Source organism: Mus musculus, chromosome 17 (genome assembly GCF_000001635.26).
Source record: "Mus musculus strain C57BL/6J chromosome 17, GRCm38.p6 C57BL/6J".
In the NCBI taxonomy this organism is placed as follows: Eukaryota; Metazoa; Chordata; class Mammalia; order Rodentia; family Muridae; genus Mus; species Mus musculus.
This window is the reverse complement of record NC_000083.6, coordinates 84,587,074-84,606,758: the sequence shown is the minus strand read 5'-3', so window position 1 is coordinate 84,606,758 and position 19,685 is coordinate 84,587,074. Positions and strand designations below refer to the sequence as shown.

The window sequence follows — 19,685 nt, the reverse complement described above, 5'->3', positions numbered from 1 at the left end:
TATTTTGCGTGTGAGTGTACGTGTGTATGTATAGGTATGTGAGTGTATGTGTGTGAGCATGAGTGTGTATGTATGGAAGTGTAAGTGGGTATGTATAGGTATGTGAGTGTACGTGTGTGAGTATATGTGTATATATATATATATATATACATATATATATATATACATGTGTGAGTGTATGTATGCATTTGTGTGTGCATGTGTATATGTATGTGAGTGTATGTGTGTGAATGTGAGTATGAGTGTATATATATATATATATACATATACATATATATACATACACATATGTATGTATGTATATATACATATATATACACACATATGTATGTATGTATATATGTATGTGTATGTGTATGTGTATGTGTATGTGTATGTGTATGTGTATGTGTATATGTATGTATATAACACATGTGTGTGTGTGTGAGTGAGTACGTGTGTATGTGCCATCTATCTCATTATCCCCTTTTTTCCATGACAGAGACAGAACCAGGGACAACCCAGGTAAGTGCTCAGCCACTGAGCTATACTACCACATGGAAGACACTGACAATACACCACAGACTGTTTTAATATTCCACTGCATGATACAAATGGATCACTACCATCTGGTAGTAGTGGAACACACTAGGCAGACTGCTTTGAAGTGGAAGAACATTTCTATTTCTATTAAAATCTAAAAATGTCCCGAGGATTAAGTCATTGTGATGTTTTGAGTAAGACTGGCCCCCACAGGCTCATGTATCTAAAATGCTTAGTCACCGGGGAGTGGCTATTTGAAAGGCTTAGAAGGATTCAGAGGTTGGCCTTATTGGAGGAAGTGTGTCACTGGGGGTGAGCTTTGAAATTTCAAAAGTGTATGCCAGGCCTAGGTGCATGGGTTCTCTCTCTCTCTCTCTCTCTCTCTCTCTCTCTCTCTCTCTCTCTCTCTCTCCTCGCTGCTTCTGGATAAAAATGTAGCTTTCAGCTACTTCTCCAGCACAGCACCTGCAGCCATACTCTCTGCCATAATGACTTTGGACTAAGCCTCCGAAACTGTAAACCAGTCCCTAATTGAATCTTTCTTTTATTGACCAAGAGTTGCCTTGGTCGTGTTGTCTCTCAGCAATGGAACAGTGACTAAACCAGTCCTGGAGGAAGGGCTTAAGACTCCAGATGATAGGCTGGAGAGATGGCTCAGCGGTTAAGAGCACTGACTACTCTTCCAAAGGTCCTGAGTTCAACTCCCAGCAACCACATGATGGCTCACAACCATCTGTAATAGGATCTGATGCCCTCTTCTGGTATGCCTAGAAACAGCTACAGTGTACTCATATAAAGATAATAAATAAAAACTTTAAAAGGGGGGAGGGCACAAGGCACTTACTTATAGGGCTGATATAGAAAAATAAAAGAGGAAAAAAAAAAGACTCCAAATGACATTAGATTTACCCCTGTAAGGAAAGCAGGATGCAACAAACTCTTCATTCCAATGAGCTGAATAAACCCAGTTTCAACACACAATCTTTTTTCAACATCTTAGATATGCTAAATAGGACATGAGGATTTTAATTTAAAAATCAACTCCAATTAACATCAATTGTCAGGGGAAGCTTTTCACGAGATGTCTAAAAGATAATATTTGTACATTCAGGTCTGCCTTGATATTTTTTTTTGTCACATGCATATGAGCTAGAAAGATTAAAAACCAGCACCCTCTTATTCCTCGTGGAAACAGGACATGGGCTTTTGTTTGTTTTGAGATGGGGGTGGGGGCGTCTCTGCGTTGCTGAATCTGGTCTTGGGTGGCTTCAAGTGGTATTCCCATCTCACCCTCCCAAGTAGCTAGGACAAGTCCGTTCCACTATGCCTGGCTCAGGACGTGGCTTTTGCTTGCCTGGGTGTGATGCTCACTGTGGTGTGGGATTCTGGTTTCAGAATAAGCCACAAGTGTTAGGGATGCTCAAAGTACAGAGACAACAGGGCAGGTAAGCACCAACCTGAGATGCCCAACTGCTGCCGTGACAACACGGTGGTGGAAAAGAGAGGCTTGGTAGAGTAGTTGTTAGGTGTGTGTGTGTTTGAGTGTCTGTGTGTGTGTCTGTGTTTACAATCTGGAGAAAACAAGGCAGGTGTTCTCTGCAAAGCTTGTCCTACCCAGTTCTGATCATTTCCCTGCCAAGCCCGGCTGACAATCAGAGCTGTTTCTAGAAGTCAACCACCGCCCCATCTCCATCCACAAACATATAGGGTTGTTAAGCAGACAGAAGGGTGTAGTTGGGTAACAGACATAGGCCATGAATGCAAAATGTCACCAGGAAAGTGGTGTGACACCAAGAGAAGAGACAGAAAATCAAAGCTTTTACACTGGGCTCATTTCCTCAGTCGAAGTAGGAAACCCCATGGTTCATTCCTGTGACCCACAAGGAAAGTGTGATCACTGGGAATTCTTAATACAATACGAGTGTGTTATGTCTACAGGGAGAAAGGGACCAGTGTGCTTTCTACAGTTCCCAGCACGGCCACCAGGTTCAGCCTGGGAAAGAAAAGGGAAATGTTTTAGCAAAGCAGGGAAACCAATCCCAGACGGGTACAGTTTGGGAACACAGCGCGTAGGAAGGGCAGGCTCAGACTCCTATGAGACACAGCGTAGGCCCCAACAGTCAAGCAAAGTTCTGGAGAACAAGCAAAGCATTGCAAAAATGAGCAAGAGGGGGCTGCATTTCAAAGCAAGAAGGTCAACCAGGCATGGCAGTGCACACCTGTAATCAATCCCTGCACGCAGTAGACCTGTGCAGGTGAGTCAGGGCCAGCCTGGGTTACACCCTGGGATCCCTCCCAGACTAAGAAAAAAAAAAAAAATCCTCAATTCTGGAGTCTTTAACATGTGAAACAGGATAAGCTAGATGGTCTCTCAAGACCTTTCACCTTAGGAGCCAATGGATGCGTGTACTCTTCCGGTTAGCTCACTGTGGAATGGGGAATGCCAGTCTATCTTCCAGAAAACAGCAACTGCAAACTGTTACCAAAAATGAGCTTTGATTTCAAGCAGGAGGGAGAAGAGTGTTCCCCGCAGGAAGGACCCTTGCCAGTTTGCTTTGTTAAAGCTACACCTTGACTTTTCCACGCACGTAGCAAGAAAGCAAATCGACTAAGAACCTTTTCATGCAAGTTAGAGTTCACAAACGCGTTTCCAAGTGATTGTGTCTGAGAGCATGTTCAAAGGCAATTAAGTTAGACCTTTGATCCCTGAGTCCAAATAATTAAGGTTTCATAACTTGCTAAATATAAACTTAAGATTCCACAACGACGAAGAAAATTCAGTATTTTAGTCATTACAAAGCAAGTTGGCAGATGAAGAATCAGATCCCTGGCGGCACGACAGGTCACAGCTAGTTCCCCTCCGGATTGTGTCACTGGAAAGTAGGGCTCATTGTCTAAGCTATTTATAAACATACCAAAGCGAGGCCATGTTTAGAAGCAGTGCTCTTTCTCAGAGCCATGGCTCCCTGGGCTTTGCAGACTGTGTAAACACCAATCCTCGTGCTTGGAGTTGTCTGTTGTTTAAACAATGTGGTTTCATCACGCTACCACCTCGGTCTTGGTCTTTTCTTGTGGCAAGCGAGGCCTTAAAGGCATTATTACTCTTATCTGTGAGTACTTCAAACGCCTTTGTCCATTTCACCTAAATTTCATTTTGGTTCCAGCTGTGGCCCTTGTAACCAGAATGGAATGTGCTAATCCAGCCAAAGATATTAATTATCAGGAACCGTCTTAGATATGGTGGTCTTCCCATCTTGTTTCAACAAAGTCAAACTGAATTTAGACATAACCACAAAGAGATCAACAGATGGACATGGCAAAATGTGACCCTTTAGATGGGTCCTTCTCAGACGTCAGGGTATACGAATCATCCAGGATGCTGCTAAAATGTAGACTCCAGAGGCTGTAGCAGGCATCTAGCCTGCTGCTTTTGCCAGTTACTAAACAGCCACATATGAAGGGTGCCATCCATAGAAATACTAGTTGAACTATTGTGGTGTGATTTTAATAGACCATAAAGTCTCAGTTCACCTCAGTAAATTCTCAGGGGTACACTTCCTATTCCTAGGAATAAGTCATTTATCCACCTGTGCTGTGTGGGTGGTTCTGGGCGGATGGTGTCTGAGGATCCACTCAGGGTGCAATCATATTATACATCTTATAGTAGAGTCAAGAGCTACTTGCAAAATGGACAAGGGACAGCCTGAAAACCCGTCCTACTCAGAGCAGGCATTGCTGGATCTCAACAAACACTTGTTCACATTCCATTGTGTAAAGGATGCTGCAGATCTTTAGGGATGGATGGCCTAAGACTATGGACACCAATTGAAGTGGCCAATCTTGTTGTTAAACACTTGAAGAGGAAACCTGGTCTGAGCATGGCCATGGGGCATTTGTCTTGATTGCTAATTACTGTGAATGGTGTCAACCCTGGGCAGCTGAGACTGAGCCCAATAAGAACGTTGGCTGAATTCGAGCCTGGGCGGGGCCAGCGATCAACACCAAGCTGTTTGCATTGAGTTCTGCCCAGCTTCCCTCAATGATGGGCTATAACTTATAGGATAAAAATAATTCTCTTCTTCCTCAATTTGCTTTCAATTGTGATATTTATCAGAGCAACAGACAGCAAACCAGAACACTGTCATGTCATGGTCACCTCGCCATCTGTAAGATGGGCAACCATCCCAGCTCACAAGTTCCTGAATGAAGAGACTCCGATGGATGGCAACTAGCACTGGTTACATAAAAGGAGTCTGTTCAAGAGAAGCTCGCCAGCGCTTGGAGGCTGAGTGTGCAAGGTGCAGCCTACCATATGAAGTTACCAACTAATCCAACCATGTTCTTACTGATGAATATTCAAGGCCTCCCATTATTTTTCACTATTCTAAAATTATGGAAAGAAGATCCTGGGTCACGCTGGAATATTCTGTCCATTTATGTGGGTATTTCTGTAGGATCAATTATCAGACAAAGAAATATTGAACTAGATGAAAGGTTGTAACGTTCTTTCTATATTATATAATGCCTCGACTGCTTGCATTCCAATGTCAAGTCTCTGAAGATCTTCCAAAAGCAATTCTGAAAGAATTCAACATTGTGCCAGTAATTCTGCCAGGTTCTTGGCCTGATATTTTATAGATTAATTTATGAGCTATGAGATTTAAAAAAAAATAGAAAAACATCTTTTTCAGAGGTGCATGTCATGTAAGGTGGGCAGTTCCATGCCATCTTCTGCCAAAATGGGTTAAGGAAAAGTATTTGAAACAGAAAGAAAATGGGGTTTCTGACCACATGCCAAAGTGTGTTATAACTTCATCTGCTGAGAAGGCTCGTGCTTTTTTGACACAGACTATGAGCCTCCCTCCATGGGTGCTAAGCACCCTTTTGGATACACTTTTTAAAGTTTCCACTGTCAGCCCCTTTCTGAACTTAGCATCAATGCCATCTCTAAACAAACAAACAAACAAACAAACAAACAAACCCTGCAGACAGCTCCTGCCTAGGTGTGACTCTGTGTGTCCCATGCTTCCTTGGAACTGCACTAGCTTAATGTAGAGTGACACATTTTCTACAGAGGACCTATGCTTAGCCACCTGTTATCCTTGTTAACTAGGAAATTCCAAAAGGTCACAGACTGCCCCTATGTCTGTTCCTAACATCACTATACCATTTTACCTTGAGTGTTTATCTAGCTAAGCGACCAGCTTATAGTTAAAGGTGAAGGTGTTTGGATGGGAGAGGGTGAGAGAGAGAGAGAGACTGGACTAGGAAAGAATAAGAATTAGAAACAAAATCTCATGTGGTAGTTTCACCCAGAATAGAGTTATTACTTATAGAAAAGTAAGCACACATGCTAATCTTGTGCCTTCAAGGCCAGTGAGGAGGAGAGTAGCCCAAGGGCATGGTCTGGACACTCGCACGCTCAGCTCTGTGATTAGATTCCCTGTTACACACCTGTTTTTGTAAGTCAGACGGACAGTCCGGCTGCCCTCACACTTGCCTGGCTGCTGTTCTTTGGATGCCTGCTCCCATTTAGAAATAATGTCACAGATCTAGAAAGGAAATAGAAAGCTGAGATCCACAAGAATTTTAAAACCAACACTTTAAAAAGACTAGCCACCCGTGGGACTGAGAACGTTCAGTTCACACACACCAACCACACTAGCTCCAGCATTGTCAGTTTTAGCTTCCAGCATTGTCAGTTTTAGCTTCGCAGAGCTCTGAGTTTAGGAGTTAATTATACATTGTTTCTTTGGTCGGCTTGTCAAGTTGGACACACATTAACTTTGGACTGTGGCCTTGCATTTTTACCCAGAAAGGAATCTCAAGGCAGGACTGCATGGAGCTGGAAACAAAGAGATTCCAGGGATTTTTTTTCATGATTTCATCTCTGAAGAAGCTATTTTTTCCACCTTGTGAATTTATCAAGATTGGAACAACAAGGTACCCCCAAAGAAGTCTGAGACAAGAGTGCTCGCCACTCAGGGCTAGCTGCTTGATGCAGTGAAGAGCTTTCTCCCTCTGCTGCCTAGCTTGCAACATAAATGGACAATGTCTCTGAGGTCCCTCAGTTGAGTAATTCTGTATTTCTAATTGTTGCCATCAGTCCATGAAATCTTGTGGGTTTTGTTGCTGTTTTATACCATGAGCTAGAGAAGATGTTTAAAAGTATCTTTTTTTTTTTCTCTCCAATTGGTTCTTTTCCTAGCCGAATGCAGTTCAGATCTCCCTATAGGCCCAAAGCTTAAATTCCCCTCAATGCAAAGGGTCACAACCCTCTTAAAACACTTGCCACCTTTAATTTGATTATCAGAATATAAATCTGTTCTTTTCTAAGCAAACTGAAGATCCCTGAGAGCAGGAACCTCGGTGTCGTGCCTGCCACCCCCACCCTCATCATTCCCCCAACCCCAAGATCCCACTTAACCCTCAGGATGCTGAAACCTGCAGTGAAATAGAGATGAATGAAGGGGAAAGGCTGCCACATCTTCATTTGTTGTTGTTGTTGTTGTTTTTGGTTCATTTTGTATTTGTTTGTATCCATACATATGCATGGAGGTCAAAGGAGAATCAATTCTCTCCTTCCACCATGTGGGTCCCAGGGATCCACCTCAGGGTTTGTCAGGCTTGGCTGCAAACCCTTTCACCCACTGAGCCATCTTGCTGGTTCACTATTCTAAGTTCCCTAATATTTAGAGTATCATAACAACTGTAGCTCTTTTTCTTCTATTAATACAGAGTTTGTGTGCACAGGTGGCATCTTAAGAATTCTATGTCCCACCCAGCCCCCCTGCCCCAGAAAAGAATTCTACAGCTTTGCCAAAGTTTGGCAATTTTTTTTAAAAAAAATGTGCTGATCAGGTTTCTTACATTTCTGGAAAATTCCTGCACTACATTTGCACAGACTAGAGAGTCTTTTGCTGTCCTTTGAAGAACCAAGTCTCACCTTGATATTTCCCTGAAGACAGTGCTCCAGGTCTCTGCCAGAAGGATCATCTGTGAAGAGTGCGAATCCAGACTGTGCCGGCTTCCTCATTCCTGTGTCCTGGTTCAGAGTGTTCAAAAATTCTTCCACTGTGGTGGACGCATCGAACCCCACTACCTAGCCAAAGGGAGTAAAACGCTTAATGAAAACCATACATGCTGAGCAGGCCTTGGGGAAGCAGGGCGCACGCAATGCCTGACTAATGGTAGTGTGCTCTGTAGGCACTTTTAACTTTTTGTCCAGTGCTCTGCTGGAAAAAAACAAAGAAGACTTGCTACCTAGCAGTTCAGAAACTTCAGCTTCAGCCAACAGACAGAGACATTCAAAACTGAATTTGACAGCTCCAAATAGGCTGACCCATTGAAAGTAAACCAAGAAATACAGTATAATATCAATAGTATATGAAGGAAAATACATTCATTTAAATCAATGAGCACCTCTGTGTATCTAATGTTTATTCTTTAAAAAAAAAAATGCCAGTTGATAGTGGCACACGCCTTTAATCCCAGGCAGGCAGAGGCAGGCAGATTTCTGAGTTCGAGGCCAGCCTGGTCTACAAAGTGAGTTCCAGGACAGCCAGGGCTACACAGAGAAACCCTGTCTCAAAAAACAAAAAAACAAACAAAAAACAATTTTTTTTTATTGGTGTGTGTGTGTGTGTGTGTGTGTGTGTGTTTGTGTGTGTGTGTATCTGGCATGTGACATGCCAAGTTGGGTGGTTGTAAGAGAACAACTTGTAACTAACTGTGTGGTCTAGGGATTGAACACATGATGAAAGGCTTATTTATGGGTAGGAAGAGTAATTGCTAACTTTGTAACACGTAATGTTAACAAATGAGTATCTGGAGCAGAGAACTGAGAGAGCCTGGGAAGGTATTACCAGGTAATTCCTGAGATTTGGAGACTCTAAGAGGAGAAACTTGCCTGTCTGTGCCTTGTCAGTGACTGGATCAGTTCACTATGTTGCCTGCCTACAGGTGGGGAAAACTTCACAGAAGCATTCTTAATTCTCATAATTTGTGCAACAAATTATAACATTGTTTCTCATGTCGCTCTCTGTTTCAGAGACCTGTTCTCTGGCGGGAAGCATTCTCCGATTTGTACAATAATGCTTAACATTGTTTCTCCTGTCACACCACTCTCTGTTTCTGAGACCTGGTCTCTGGCCGCCCTCACCTGGTAGAGCCCGTTCATGAAGTGCACGGGTATGCTGAAGGGCCGAGAATGGTGGTAGGGGTTTCGAAGAAGAGTGGAGAGTATCTCCATCCTGGACGGTCTGGCCTCTCGGTCTCCGTTTTGCTGTGTCCTTTCTACACATCGCTGGCAGTAAATGGCATATTTCCCAAACTCTGTCCTGTGATGCAAAACTTAACATAAAAACCTAAGAATGGATTAAATTAAGACACTCTAACGTATACAGCTTTCATAGTGTTAATGCTTACTGGACTCCAGTTTCTTTAATTTTGCAACAGACTCAGACATCCTCATGAAGTTTGTTTGTTTGTTTGTTTTCCCCTCAATCTTTCTGCATGGCTATAATCACAAGCTGAATTTTAAATCACCAGTAATTATATGGTCAATATATAATCATGGTGCTAACAAATTGAAAGAAGATAATGCATAAAGAATAATATGTTAGGCAGGCAGATTTCTGAGTTCAAGGACAGCCTGGTCTACAGAGTGAGTTCCAGGACAGCCAGGGCTATACAGAGAAACCCTGTCTCGAACCCCCCAACCCTCAAAAAAGAGTAATATGTTATAACAAAACTACAGGGCAGAGTTCTCCATACTAACCCCAGGCCTCAGGCACAGTACGCAAGCACCCTACCTCTAAGTGCCACCCCCTGGTGTCCCAGCAATCTCTTTTGAAGAACATGTAGATTGTTCAACTGTTAAACAAGGTAAGAAAATGCCTTCATGCAAAAACTCATATCTTATAAACACCACACAGAGCAAAAACATTCAAGGACATAAATGGATAAGTGGGATCAAGAGTTTTTTTTCTGCCCTTATTTGTATACAGCATAAAATTAAACACAAATTTTATGTTGTTCCTAGAAAATGGCATTTCTAAATACACTTATACTCAAGTGCTTTCAAGAGACAGACTCAAAAAAAAAAAAAAAAAAAGAGACAGACTCAATGATGCCACCATTTGTCAGGAGCAGTCCCTCCCCATAGTCACGTGACCTTGACCACCTCTTCTCTACAATGCATGATGGATTAATGGGTGTTTTGTTCTTGCTCCGAGATGCTTGTGTTCCCTTGTATGTGTTGTGTGTGCTCACCATGTCTGTGCTCACGCTAACCTCTCGGGCTGGGGTGGGCTTCATTTGGTAGGGTGCTCACACAGCATTCAGCAATCCCCAGCACCACAAAAGCACCTCCCAGAAACCTCTCTCAGATGACAAGATGAACCTGGAAAAGCCCTGGCCAACTGCCTTCCTTAGCCCTGGGTCTAAAAAGAGCATTCTGACAATGGATTTTGCATAGCGTTTCCAAGAGAATAAAACAACAACGCCACCACCAACAAGACAAAAACAGAAGCAATTTGAATACAACTTCAAAACAAAAGAAGACCAGGAGGGAAGACTGCCACAAAAAGAATCTAGTCAGGATAAAACTGTGTAAAGGGGGAACTCAGAAAGCAAACAGCTGCTTTTACCCAGGAATGCGAGACATTCTCACTTGCACTGTACGCGGTCTCTTCACTTAGCGTTCTTTGTCAGATCTTCAAGCTCTCCGAGCAATTTTGCATAAGATATTTAACATAATAAAGGAAATGTTTTCCAGCCTCTACGTAAAATGAGAGCAAAAGGCTTCCTGTCCCAATATTTGCTTCACACATTCTTTTGAGACTACACCTGGCAGGTTATTAAATACTTATGATTTATCGTAGACCCTCGAGGCCACATAAATAGTTCAGCTGGCTAGCGGTCCGCACACCTGGAATCTGCATTCCTTTGTAGATGGAGCTGGAGGAGCCACAGGAAAGGGTGGTGGGGAAGGAAGAGTCCAACGCAGAGTGCCAAGAGCTGCCAACCCTGGGTAAGGAGAAGGATTGTTTGTCAGAGCCGCGTGCCTGGCAGAGGTGGGAGGGGAGGAGCTGTGACTAGCTCTCCTAACCCTCACAGCTCACCTCAGTCACATACATGGGATCTCGTCAGAGCATTCGCATTAAAGGCATAAAAATCCAACAGTGCGTCAGATGCATGAAGCACCTCCTGTCTACAGCCACAGCACCAGAGCTTACTAATAGATTCAGCGGCTCTCTTTGATGTCACACACAAAGCTTGGGGACTTCACTCTCTGTTGCTCCTTTATGGTTTTTACTTATCCATTTAAACATAACTTGGAGAAAAGTGGATTGCAAAGTGGCAAAAACCTAAAAATAAGAACCATATCCTCCGACCCCCATCCACTCATATGCATACACATGTAAGGGCAAAGATTAAAATATTGACAGACTGACTTGGATAATAGGGTCAGATGTGATTTGTTTTACCTTTGCTCTCTTTTCTGTGTTCTTTTCTATGTATTGGTCCTTGTGAAACAAGTATAACACCAGTATTTTAAAGAATTTTACATAAAAAGGGGAGAAGATGAGAAGTCTAATCTAGTAGGAAGAGCTTATATAAACCCACAGAAAATTATACTAAAAGATAATATCACGAATTAATTGTTTTATAGCACGGAGGCAATGGCTGGGGGTGCCAGGAGAGCTTTCCTGGGATGGATTGTAAAGTAGAACATGGAAAAGGAAGAGAAGGATTCGAGAGGGACCGTGCCAGTGACAGTGGAGAGCATGGCGAGGTACTGTGTGCCTGCCGACCAGGGTGGGCTGGGGCTCACCCACTGCTGACCAAGGACAGGTCATTTGTTCGCTGCCCAAGGAGCAGGGAGAGAGGAGCTCCTAGAGTCAGATTCTGTCCTTCAGCTTCCAAAGCCACTGCAGGCCGTTGTGAGCTGCCTGCTGCGGTTGCTGGGAACTGAACTCTGGTCCTCTGGAAGAGCATACACTCGGAACCATCTCTCTAGCCCCGTTTCTGAATCATGTTTAAGGACCCAGGAGAAGCAATTATATTCTCAGTTTTTAGAAGGTAGTATGCACAATATGCCCCCGTGTGAATCCCGTGGGAGTGTATAATGTATATACACTTTTTTTGTGTGTGCAGATGGCATGTTGTAACTTTAATTTTTTTCAAACCTTATTTTTTAATTAAACTAATACAATTTATTTTAAAACATACAACTCAGTATTGACATTTTTAAGTCATCAAAATAGTTTATAATAACTAAATGCCTCTTAAATACACGATATCTTCTGAAGCTAAAAGTAATACACAATCAGTTTTTAAAATCTATTTGAAACATTAAACATGATAGAAGTAAAAGAAAAATCTCTTATGAAGTCCTCTATGAAAGAAAATTTTGACAAGTTCTTTATTAGACAGAAACCAATCTATCTATAAGGAAGAATACGCAGTGTAACTGTGGCTTCATAGAATTAATTGGGTAGTGTTTCTTCTGTTTCTATTTTATGGAATAGTTTGAAGAGTATTGGTATTAGATCTTCTTTGAAGGTCTGATATATAATTATGCATTAAACCTATCTGGTCCTGGGCTTTTTAGTTGGGAGACTTTAAATGGCTGCTTCTATTTCTTTAGGGGTTATGGGACTGTTTAGATGGTTTATCTGATCCTGATTTAACTTTGGCACCTGGTATCTGTCTAGAAAATTGTTCATTTCATCCAGATTTTCCAGTTTTGTTGAGTATAGGCTTTTGCAGTACAATCTGATGATTTTTTTTGAATTTCCTCGGTTTCTGATGTTATGTCTTCCTCTTCATTTCTGATTTTGTTAATTTGAATGCTGTCTTTGTGCCCTTTGGTTAGTCTGGCTAAGGGTCTATCTAACTTGTTAATTTTCTCAAAGAGCCAGCTCCTGGTTTGGTTGATTCTTTGTATAGTTATTTTTGTTTCCACTTGGTTGATGTCAGCCTGACTTTGATTATTTCCTGGTGTCTACTCCTCTTGAGTGTATTTACTTCTTTTTTGTGTGCTATTTAGCTGCTAGTGTATACTCTCTCCAGTTTCTTTTTGGAGAAACTCAGAGCTATGAGTTTTCCTCTTAGCACTGTTTTCATTGTGTCCCCTAAGTTTGGGTATGTTGTGCCTTCATTTTCATTAAATTCTAAAAAGTCTTTCTTTCTTTATTTCTTCCTTGACCAAATTATCATTGAGTAGGGTGTTGTTCAGATCCCATATACGTGTGTACTTTCTGTTGTTTTGGTTGCTACTGAAGACCAGCCTTAGGCCATGGTGATCTAATGATGCATGGGATTATGTCAATCTTCCTGTATCTGTTGAGGCCTGTTTTGTGACTGATTATATGGTCAGTTTTGGAGAAGGTACCATGAAGTGCTGAGAAGAAGGTGTATTCTTTTGTTTTAGGATGAAATGTTCTATAAATATCTGTTAAATCCATTTGGTCCGTAACTTCTGTTAGTTTCACTGTGTCTCTGTTTAGTTTGTGTTTCCATGATCTGTCCATTGATGAAAGTGGGGTGTTGAAGTCTCCCACTATTATTGTGTGAGGTGCAATGTGTGCTTTGAGCTTTAGTAAAGTTTCTTTTATGAATGTGGGTGCCCTTGCATTTGGAACATAGAAATTCAGAACTGAGAGGTTTTCTTGGCAGATTTTTCCTTTGATGAGTATGAAGTGTCCTTCCTTGTCCTTTTTGAGAACTTTTGGTTGAAAGTGATTTTATTTGATATTAGAATGGCTACTCCAACTTGTTTCTTGGGACCATTTGCTTGGAAAACTGTTTTCTAGCCCTTTTCTCTAAGGTAGTGACTGTCTTTGACACTGAGGTGCATTTTCTGTATGCAGCAAAATGCAGGGTCCTGTTTACATATCCAGTCTGTTAGTCTATGACTTTTTATTGGGGAATTGAGTCCAGAGATATTAAGGAAGAGTGATTGTTGCTTCCTGCTACTTTTGATGTTATTTTTATGTTTGTGTGGCTATCTTCTTTTGGTTTTGTTGAAAGATTACTTTCTTGCTTTTTCTACAGTGTAGTTTCCCTCCTTGTGTTGGCATTTTCCATCTGTTATCCTTTGTAGGGCTGGATTTGTGGAAAGATAGTGTGTAAATTTGTTTTTGTCATGGAATATCTTGGTCTCTTCATCTATGGTAATTGAGAGTTTTGCTGTGTATAGTAGCCTGGGCTGGCATTTGTGTTCTCTTAGGACCTGTATAACATCTGTCCAGGATCTTCTAGCTTTCATAGTCTCTGGTGAGAAGTCTGGGGTAATTCTGATAGGCCTGCCTTTATATGTTACTTGATATTTTCCCATTATTGCTTTTAATATTCTTTGTTTTGTGAATTTGGTGTTTTGATTATTTTATGACGGGAGGAATTTCTTGTCCAGTCTATTTAGAGTTTTGTAGGCTTTTTGTATGTTCATGGGCATCTCGTTCTTTAGGTTTGGAAAGTTTTCTTCTATAATTTTGTTGAAGATATTTACTGGCCCTTTAAGTTGGGAATCTTCACTCTCTCCTATACTTATTATCCTTAGGTTTGGTCTTCTCACTGTGTCCTGGATTTCCTGGAAGTTTTGAGTTAGGAGCTTTTTGCATTTTGCATATTCTTTGACTATTGTGTCAATATTTTCTATGGTATCTTCTGCACCTAAGATTCTTTCTTCTATCTCTTGTATTCTGTTAGTGGTGCTTGCATCTATCACTTCTGATCTCTTTCCTAAGTGTTCTATCTCCAAGGTTGTCTTCCTTTGTGATTTCTTTATTGTTTCTACTTCCATTTTTAGATCCTGGATGGTTTTGTTCAACTCCTTCACCTGTCTGGTTGTGTTTTCCTGTAATTCTTTAAGGGATTTTTGTGTTTCCCCTTTGAGGGCCTGTTTACCTGTGTTCTCCTGTATTTCCTTCTTAAAGTCCTCTATCAGCATTATGAGATGTGATTTTAAAACCAAATCTTGCTTTTCTGGTGTGTTGAGGTATCCAGGACTTGCTGTGGTGGGATAACTGGGTTCTAATGATGCCAAGTAGCCTTAGTTTCTGTTGTTTATGTTTTTGCCCTTGCCTCTCACCATTTGGTTATCTCTGGTTAGCTGGTCTTGCTGTCTCTAACTGTGGCTTGTCCCTCCTGCAAGTCTGTGTGTCAGTACTCTTGGGAGATCACTTCTCTCTTTGTGGAATTTGGGTACAAAGAGCTATGGCACAGGGTCAGCTCCAGGGTACACACAGAAACTTGAAGGATCCTGTCCCTGGCTGTTCCTTGGTTCCTGCATCCTGAGGGCTCTGGGCAGGTCCTTCGGAGCAGAAGTGGTCTTACCTGTGCTCACGGGTGTGTCCCGAGGTATTTGGGTGTGGAGCACTGTGGTACTGTATATGCAGTTATATAGAAGCTTAGGATAGACAAGAAAACCCAAAGGATATACATCAAAATATCAATAACCATCTTCCATTCGCGCTGCTTGTATTCTCAGACGTCATATGCATCAGTACACACCTGCAGCGGGCCTGGCTGGTTCTGCAGCTGTCTCCGTCTTGTCTGCTTAATAAGCTGGCAGCAGATTTCATTCTGTAGCTCGGGATGCGTCAGGCAGACCTGCAGAGCGCTCTGGGCTAGAGAGATGTGGTAGTCGATGGCAGGGGAGTCGACCGCAGCGTTTATAAAGAGCTGGCAGGTCTGAATGGGGAAGAATACACCCGAGTGAGACACAATCAGGCTTACTTTGCACAAATTGTAGCCATTCTATTTATTAGCAATAGTTTTTTTTGTTTTGTTTTGTTTTTGTCTAAAACAGTGAAAAAGGGTATATTATGATAGCTGCAATGAAAAGAAATTTGCAGTGGCCAATGTAAAAGCAGACCAAGCAGACCTCAGAGCCAAAGGATTTTTGCCAAAGACAAACGAGGGTCAGTTTATAATGGTAAGGCAGTTCTTTGTCTGGAAGACACAACAATTACACTGTGATCTCTAATGACAGCTTTGAAACACATCCACCTCACAGTCAGCCATCCATTTTCACCTTCACATCTTCATGTTAAAGTTCAAGTTGGGCCTGTTAAATACTTTCCATTGCCCTCCTTAAAATGCCCATGCTTTCCTTTACCACACACAGCATAATAGCCTCCTGATGAAGCATCATTCTACATGTCTCCAGAAGACAGCGAGGCTGGGGGATATAGCTCAGTGGAACAGTGCTCGTTTCTCTCAACATCATCACCATCACCATCACCACCATCATCATCCTACCAACATCACAGCTTGAATTTTCTTAGCATCAAACATTATAACAAATGATTACATTCGATTAATCACGTGATTTGCCAACAAGTAACACTCTTACCTTAAATAGCTTAATGGCCTCGGTCTGCAGAGCTTCCGAAGGCAGTGTGGTCAGAGGGGACAGAATTCCTTCTTTGCTGTGACACAGCATGGGGTGTCTCCATATCTGGGAGGCTGAACACAGGAGAGCACATGAGGTTCCACTGACCCGATCCTTTAGCTCATTCTGGCCTGGCTCACTTTCTCCAAGGATCAGAAAAACAACAACAAACAACAACAACAACAACAACAACCACCACCACCGCCCTCCTAGCAAGGCTGTTTTCTGTCACCCTCAGGACTCTGTAGCTCCCATGTCTCTCTTCTGGCAGAGAGAACACAGAAGAGTAGAGTCCTGACTGACTCGGGTGTCATCTTTCTACTTGCCACCATGCCGCTTCCACATGCCAACAGGTGGTGAGCCTGCTAGGAAAGTAACTTTAACAACAAAGGTCTTGGAAAGGATGGAGAGAGAAGCCAAACAGGAGGAGATATGAAGACAGGAACATGAAGTCACTCCTGAAATCAATACTTCTTAAATCCCTACGCTGCGGGTGCCCGTGCAGCTTGGTGGTAGAATCCGTGCTGCGCATGCGGCAGGCCCTGGGCTCCATCCTATCACTGCCTAATACTGGTCAGTACCAATGGAATGTGGTCTCTGTACGTAAATCAAGGGACAGAGTCTAGAGTCTCAATGGATAACCTTATAGGACAGCTAATCTTTAACCTCAATGGGACAAGATTCAGAAATCTCCCTTGTCTGTGAAGCATTTCCAGATGGCTTAACAGAGAAGGGAGACCCACCCTGAACACTGGGCCTCACTACTCCACAGGCTGGAGTCCTAGTGTGAATAAAAACGAGAAAGCAATCTGATCACCTCATTGTCCGGCCAGAGGGCCTTCTGCACCACAAGGCTGTGTAGCCTCAAGGTGCAGACACAAAGTAACTCTTCCTCTCTCACCTTCCTTAGTTGCTAGTCAAGCAGTTGATCACAGCAGTAACAAATGTACTACTACTCCATAGCTGTAAGACTGATGCTGATGCAAAGCTACACATGCTATAAAAGGTGAGTCGGGGCTTAATTTCAACACGGATGAAACTCCTTCTGAGAGTCGGACTGCACTGAGCGAGCTGGCTGAGGGATCTTCTAAGGCTAACGAGCATTTCATCATGTTAGAGAGAGGTGCCAGGATGGGGCACCCCAGACAAGGGGAGCAATGCAGGCAGAAGCAGAGGCACGAACATGAAGGTTGCCAGTGCTCCCGGGGCCTGAGAACTCTGGCCCCAGTACAAGGAAAGCCAGGGACAAGGTGGCCAGGCACAGAGAAAGAATAACCCATAATATGAAGCCCCCGTTAGGCTAAGGGTTTGGGATCGGGCCTATGTGCTTGTGAACTTACAGGGCTCCCCTTCTATATTCAGCAACTTGCAAACCAGTTGTTCAAATTCGGATCCAACATTTATATTGTTGCTTCCAGCTGCAACAGTGAGGTGATACAGCCAAGCTTCCTTCAAAAGAGAACACGTTAACAGAAACGTTAGCCAAGATGTCCCATTCATTTCACCAGAAGGAACAACCTGCAAAAACAGCAAACGGAACAAAACAAAGAAAGACCACCTAACCAACGACCAACAAACAAACCTTGAGACAGAAAAGAAACCGCGTTCTTCAATTTTTAACTCATACATTTTAGTGTGTGTGCACACGCATGCGTGCATGAGGGGCGTGCATGCGTGTGGAGGTCACACACAACCCGAGGGAGCTAGCTCTCTTTTTCTACCCTGTGGGTTCCAGGTCTGGACCTCAGATCCTCACGCTTGCTGGTAAGCTTCCGAGGAGGTCTCTCTCCCGAGCCACACTCGGTTTTCTCTGTTCTACACACGCTTCTTAGAAAAGCATGATAAAACTAAGGAGTGTAGTACATGTTAAAAGTCTAGAATAAATAGAGCTGGTTAAGGTTATTTTAGGATGGATAATTCTTGTATTCTAAGAAAGACAACACAGTCTAGTCAATTTAAAAATCTTACTACCAAAGTAGTATATACAAAATACTGAAGAAATAAAAATAAAAAATTAATGAAAAAAGTAATACCCAATTTTTCAGCTTCTGTTTTTCCTCTGTAGAAATACATGTGTAGACTTTTTTTTTTTTTTTTTTTGGTTTTTCGAGACAGGGTTTCTCTGTGTGGTGCTGGCTGTCCTGGAACTCACTCTGTAGACCTGGCTGACCTCAAACTCAGATCTGCCTGCCTCTGCCTACCAAGAGTTGGTATTAAAGCATGCGCCACCACCGCCTGGCATGTAGACTAGATTTTTTTACACTAAATTTTTATGATAGTTGATACTATACTGAAACAGATTGTTATAATTTCTGCACTTTAGTAATACTTAACATTATTAATTTTTCGGATAAAAGATATTGTCCCATCTAACACCGTTAGTTAAGAGAGGCAGTTGTTATATTTTTCTATCTTTAAAATATTTCTGAAATAAAAAACTTAAAATAATATAGCCAATTAAATTATGATAATTTTCATCATATAATATTCCTTTTAAAGAAATTTCTGGGATCAAATCTAGACCTTGCACATATATGACCACCAAGCTGCATCTGTGACCTCCCTAGTGAATGATCTTGGAAAATAAATAGGGGTCATGGTGAGGAACCAGACCCTAGGGACTGACAGAAACACATCCAGTGGACGCTACAGGAACTTCCCAGTGTGCTCCCTCAGTGTGCCCCCTCAGCGTGCTCCCTCAGTGCTCCCTCAGCTCAGTGTGCTCCCTCAGCTCAGTGTGCTCCCTCAGTGCTCCCTTAGCTCAGTGTGCTCTCTCAGCTCAGCGTGCTCCCTCAGTGTGCTCCCTCAGCTTAGTGTGCTCCCTCAGCTCAGTGTGCTCCCTCAGCTCAGTGTGCTCCCTCAGCTCAGTGTGCTCCCTCAGCTCAGTGTGCTCCCTCAGCTCAGTGTGCTCCCTCAGCTCAGTGTGCTCCCTCAGTGTGCTCTCTCCAGTACTGGGTTGTACAAAAGTTTTTAAATCTTTGCTGATTTGGAAATTTGTTGTTTTTCATGCTTTCCATCTCTTTGATTCTAGAAGTCAGAATTCTCTTTACTCATGATTAACTGCCTTAGGAAGTTTTTCAGTGAGCCTTCTCTTATCTTGCTAGTGGAAATGTAATTTGTTTTAACCAAATGGAAAACAGTAAACACAAATGTTTGGCAGCCTGGATTCTGGAGTCAGGAAATGGGTCTAAATCTCCACAGGCAAGTGTTGCTGTTTTTCTCTCTGGGAGTAGAAATAAAGCCATCTCCTGCAAGAGTAACTGCAAACATAACGATGTCTACGGAGGACTTTGCCTGACACGTGTGTTCAAACACAACCACCAACATGAAGACATTATTGTTTGTATATTCAAGACACAGTAGCCACACAGGGACTATTTTGAGTTTTTCTAATATAACCTAATTGTGTTTATAATCTTATTTGATATGAAGGATTTTAGTACATATTTATGCTTATTTTATTATGTGCATGAGCATTTTGCCTGCATGTATATAAGTGCACCCTTGGGTGCCTCATATCCTTGGAGCCCAGAAGAGAGCATTGGCACCCCTGAAACCATAGCTCCAGAGGGCTGTGAGGGCTGTGAGCCTCCGCGTGGGTGCTGAGAACCCAAGCTGGGTCCTGTGAGAGAGTTGCAAGCTCTTACTGCTGAGCCCTGGATTTTAGATTTTTAAAGTGTCTCTACCACTTCCAGCGTATTTTCTCACAGCGTGTCTTTTTCTTAGAAAGCACTTTCGATTCAAAGATAAAAGCTTTTTA

General features: G+C 42.4%; 1 protein-coding gene across 11 annotated transcripts in view; it reads right to left on the bottom strand.

Annotated features, from left to right (window-relative positions):
- The window catches only part of Plekhh2 (pleckstrin homology domain containing, family H (with MyTH4 domain) member 2), a 110,249-nt gene that overhangs the window by 15,385 nt on the left and 75,179 nt on the right, over positions 1 to 19,685 (bottom strand). For 10 of the 11 annotated variants that reach the window (NM_177606.4, NM_001357987.1, NM_001357986.1 and 7 more), the window contains 7 exons: positions 17,266 to 17,374; positions 15,887 to 15,999; positions 15,043 to 15,222; positions 10,454 to 10,551; positions 8,684 to 8,861; positions 7,469 to 7,624; positions 5,977 to 6,074 (listed from right to left, as the gene is read on the bottom strand). In NM_177606.4, the coding sequence (NP_808274.2) occupies positions 5,977 to 6,074; positions 7,469 to 7,624; positions 8,684 to 8,861; positions 10,454 to 10,551; positions 15,043 to 15,222; positions 15,887 to 15,999; positions 17,266 to 17,374 (932 nt within the window). The remainder of the gene's footprint in view (positions 1 to 5,976; positions 6,075 to 7,468; positions 7,625 to 8,683; positions 8,862 to 10,453; positions 10,552 to 15,042; positions 15,223 to 15,886; positions 16,000 to 17,265; positions 17,375 to 19,685) is intronic. The other variant, XR_876465.3, reaches the window with a different exon arrangement.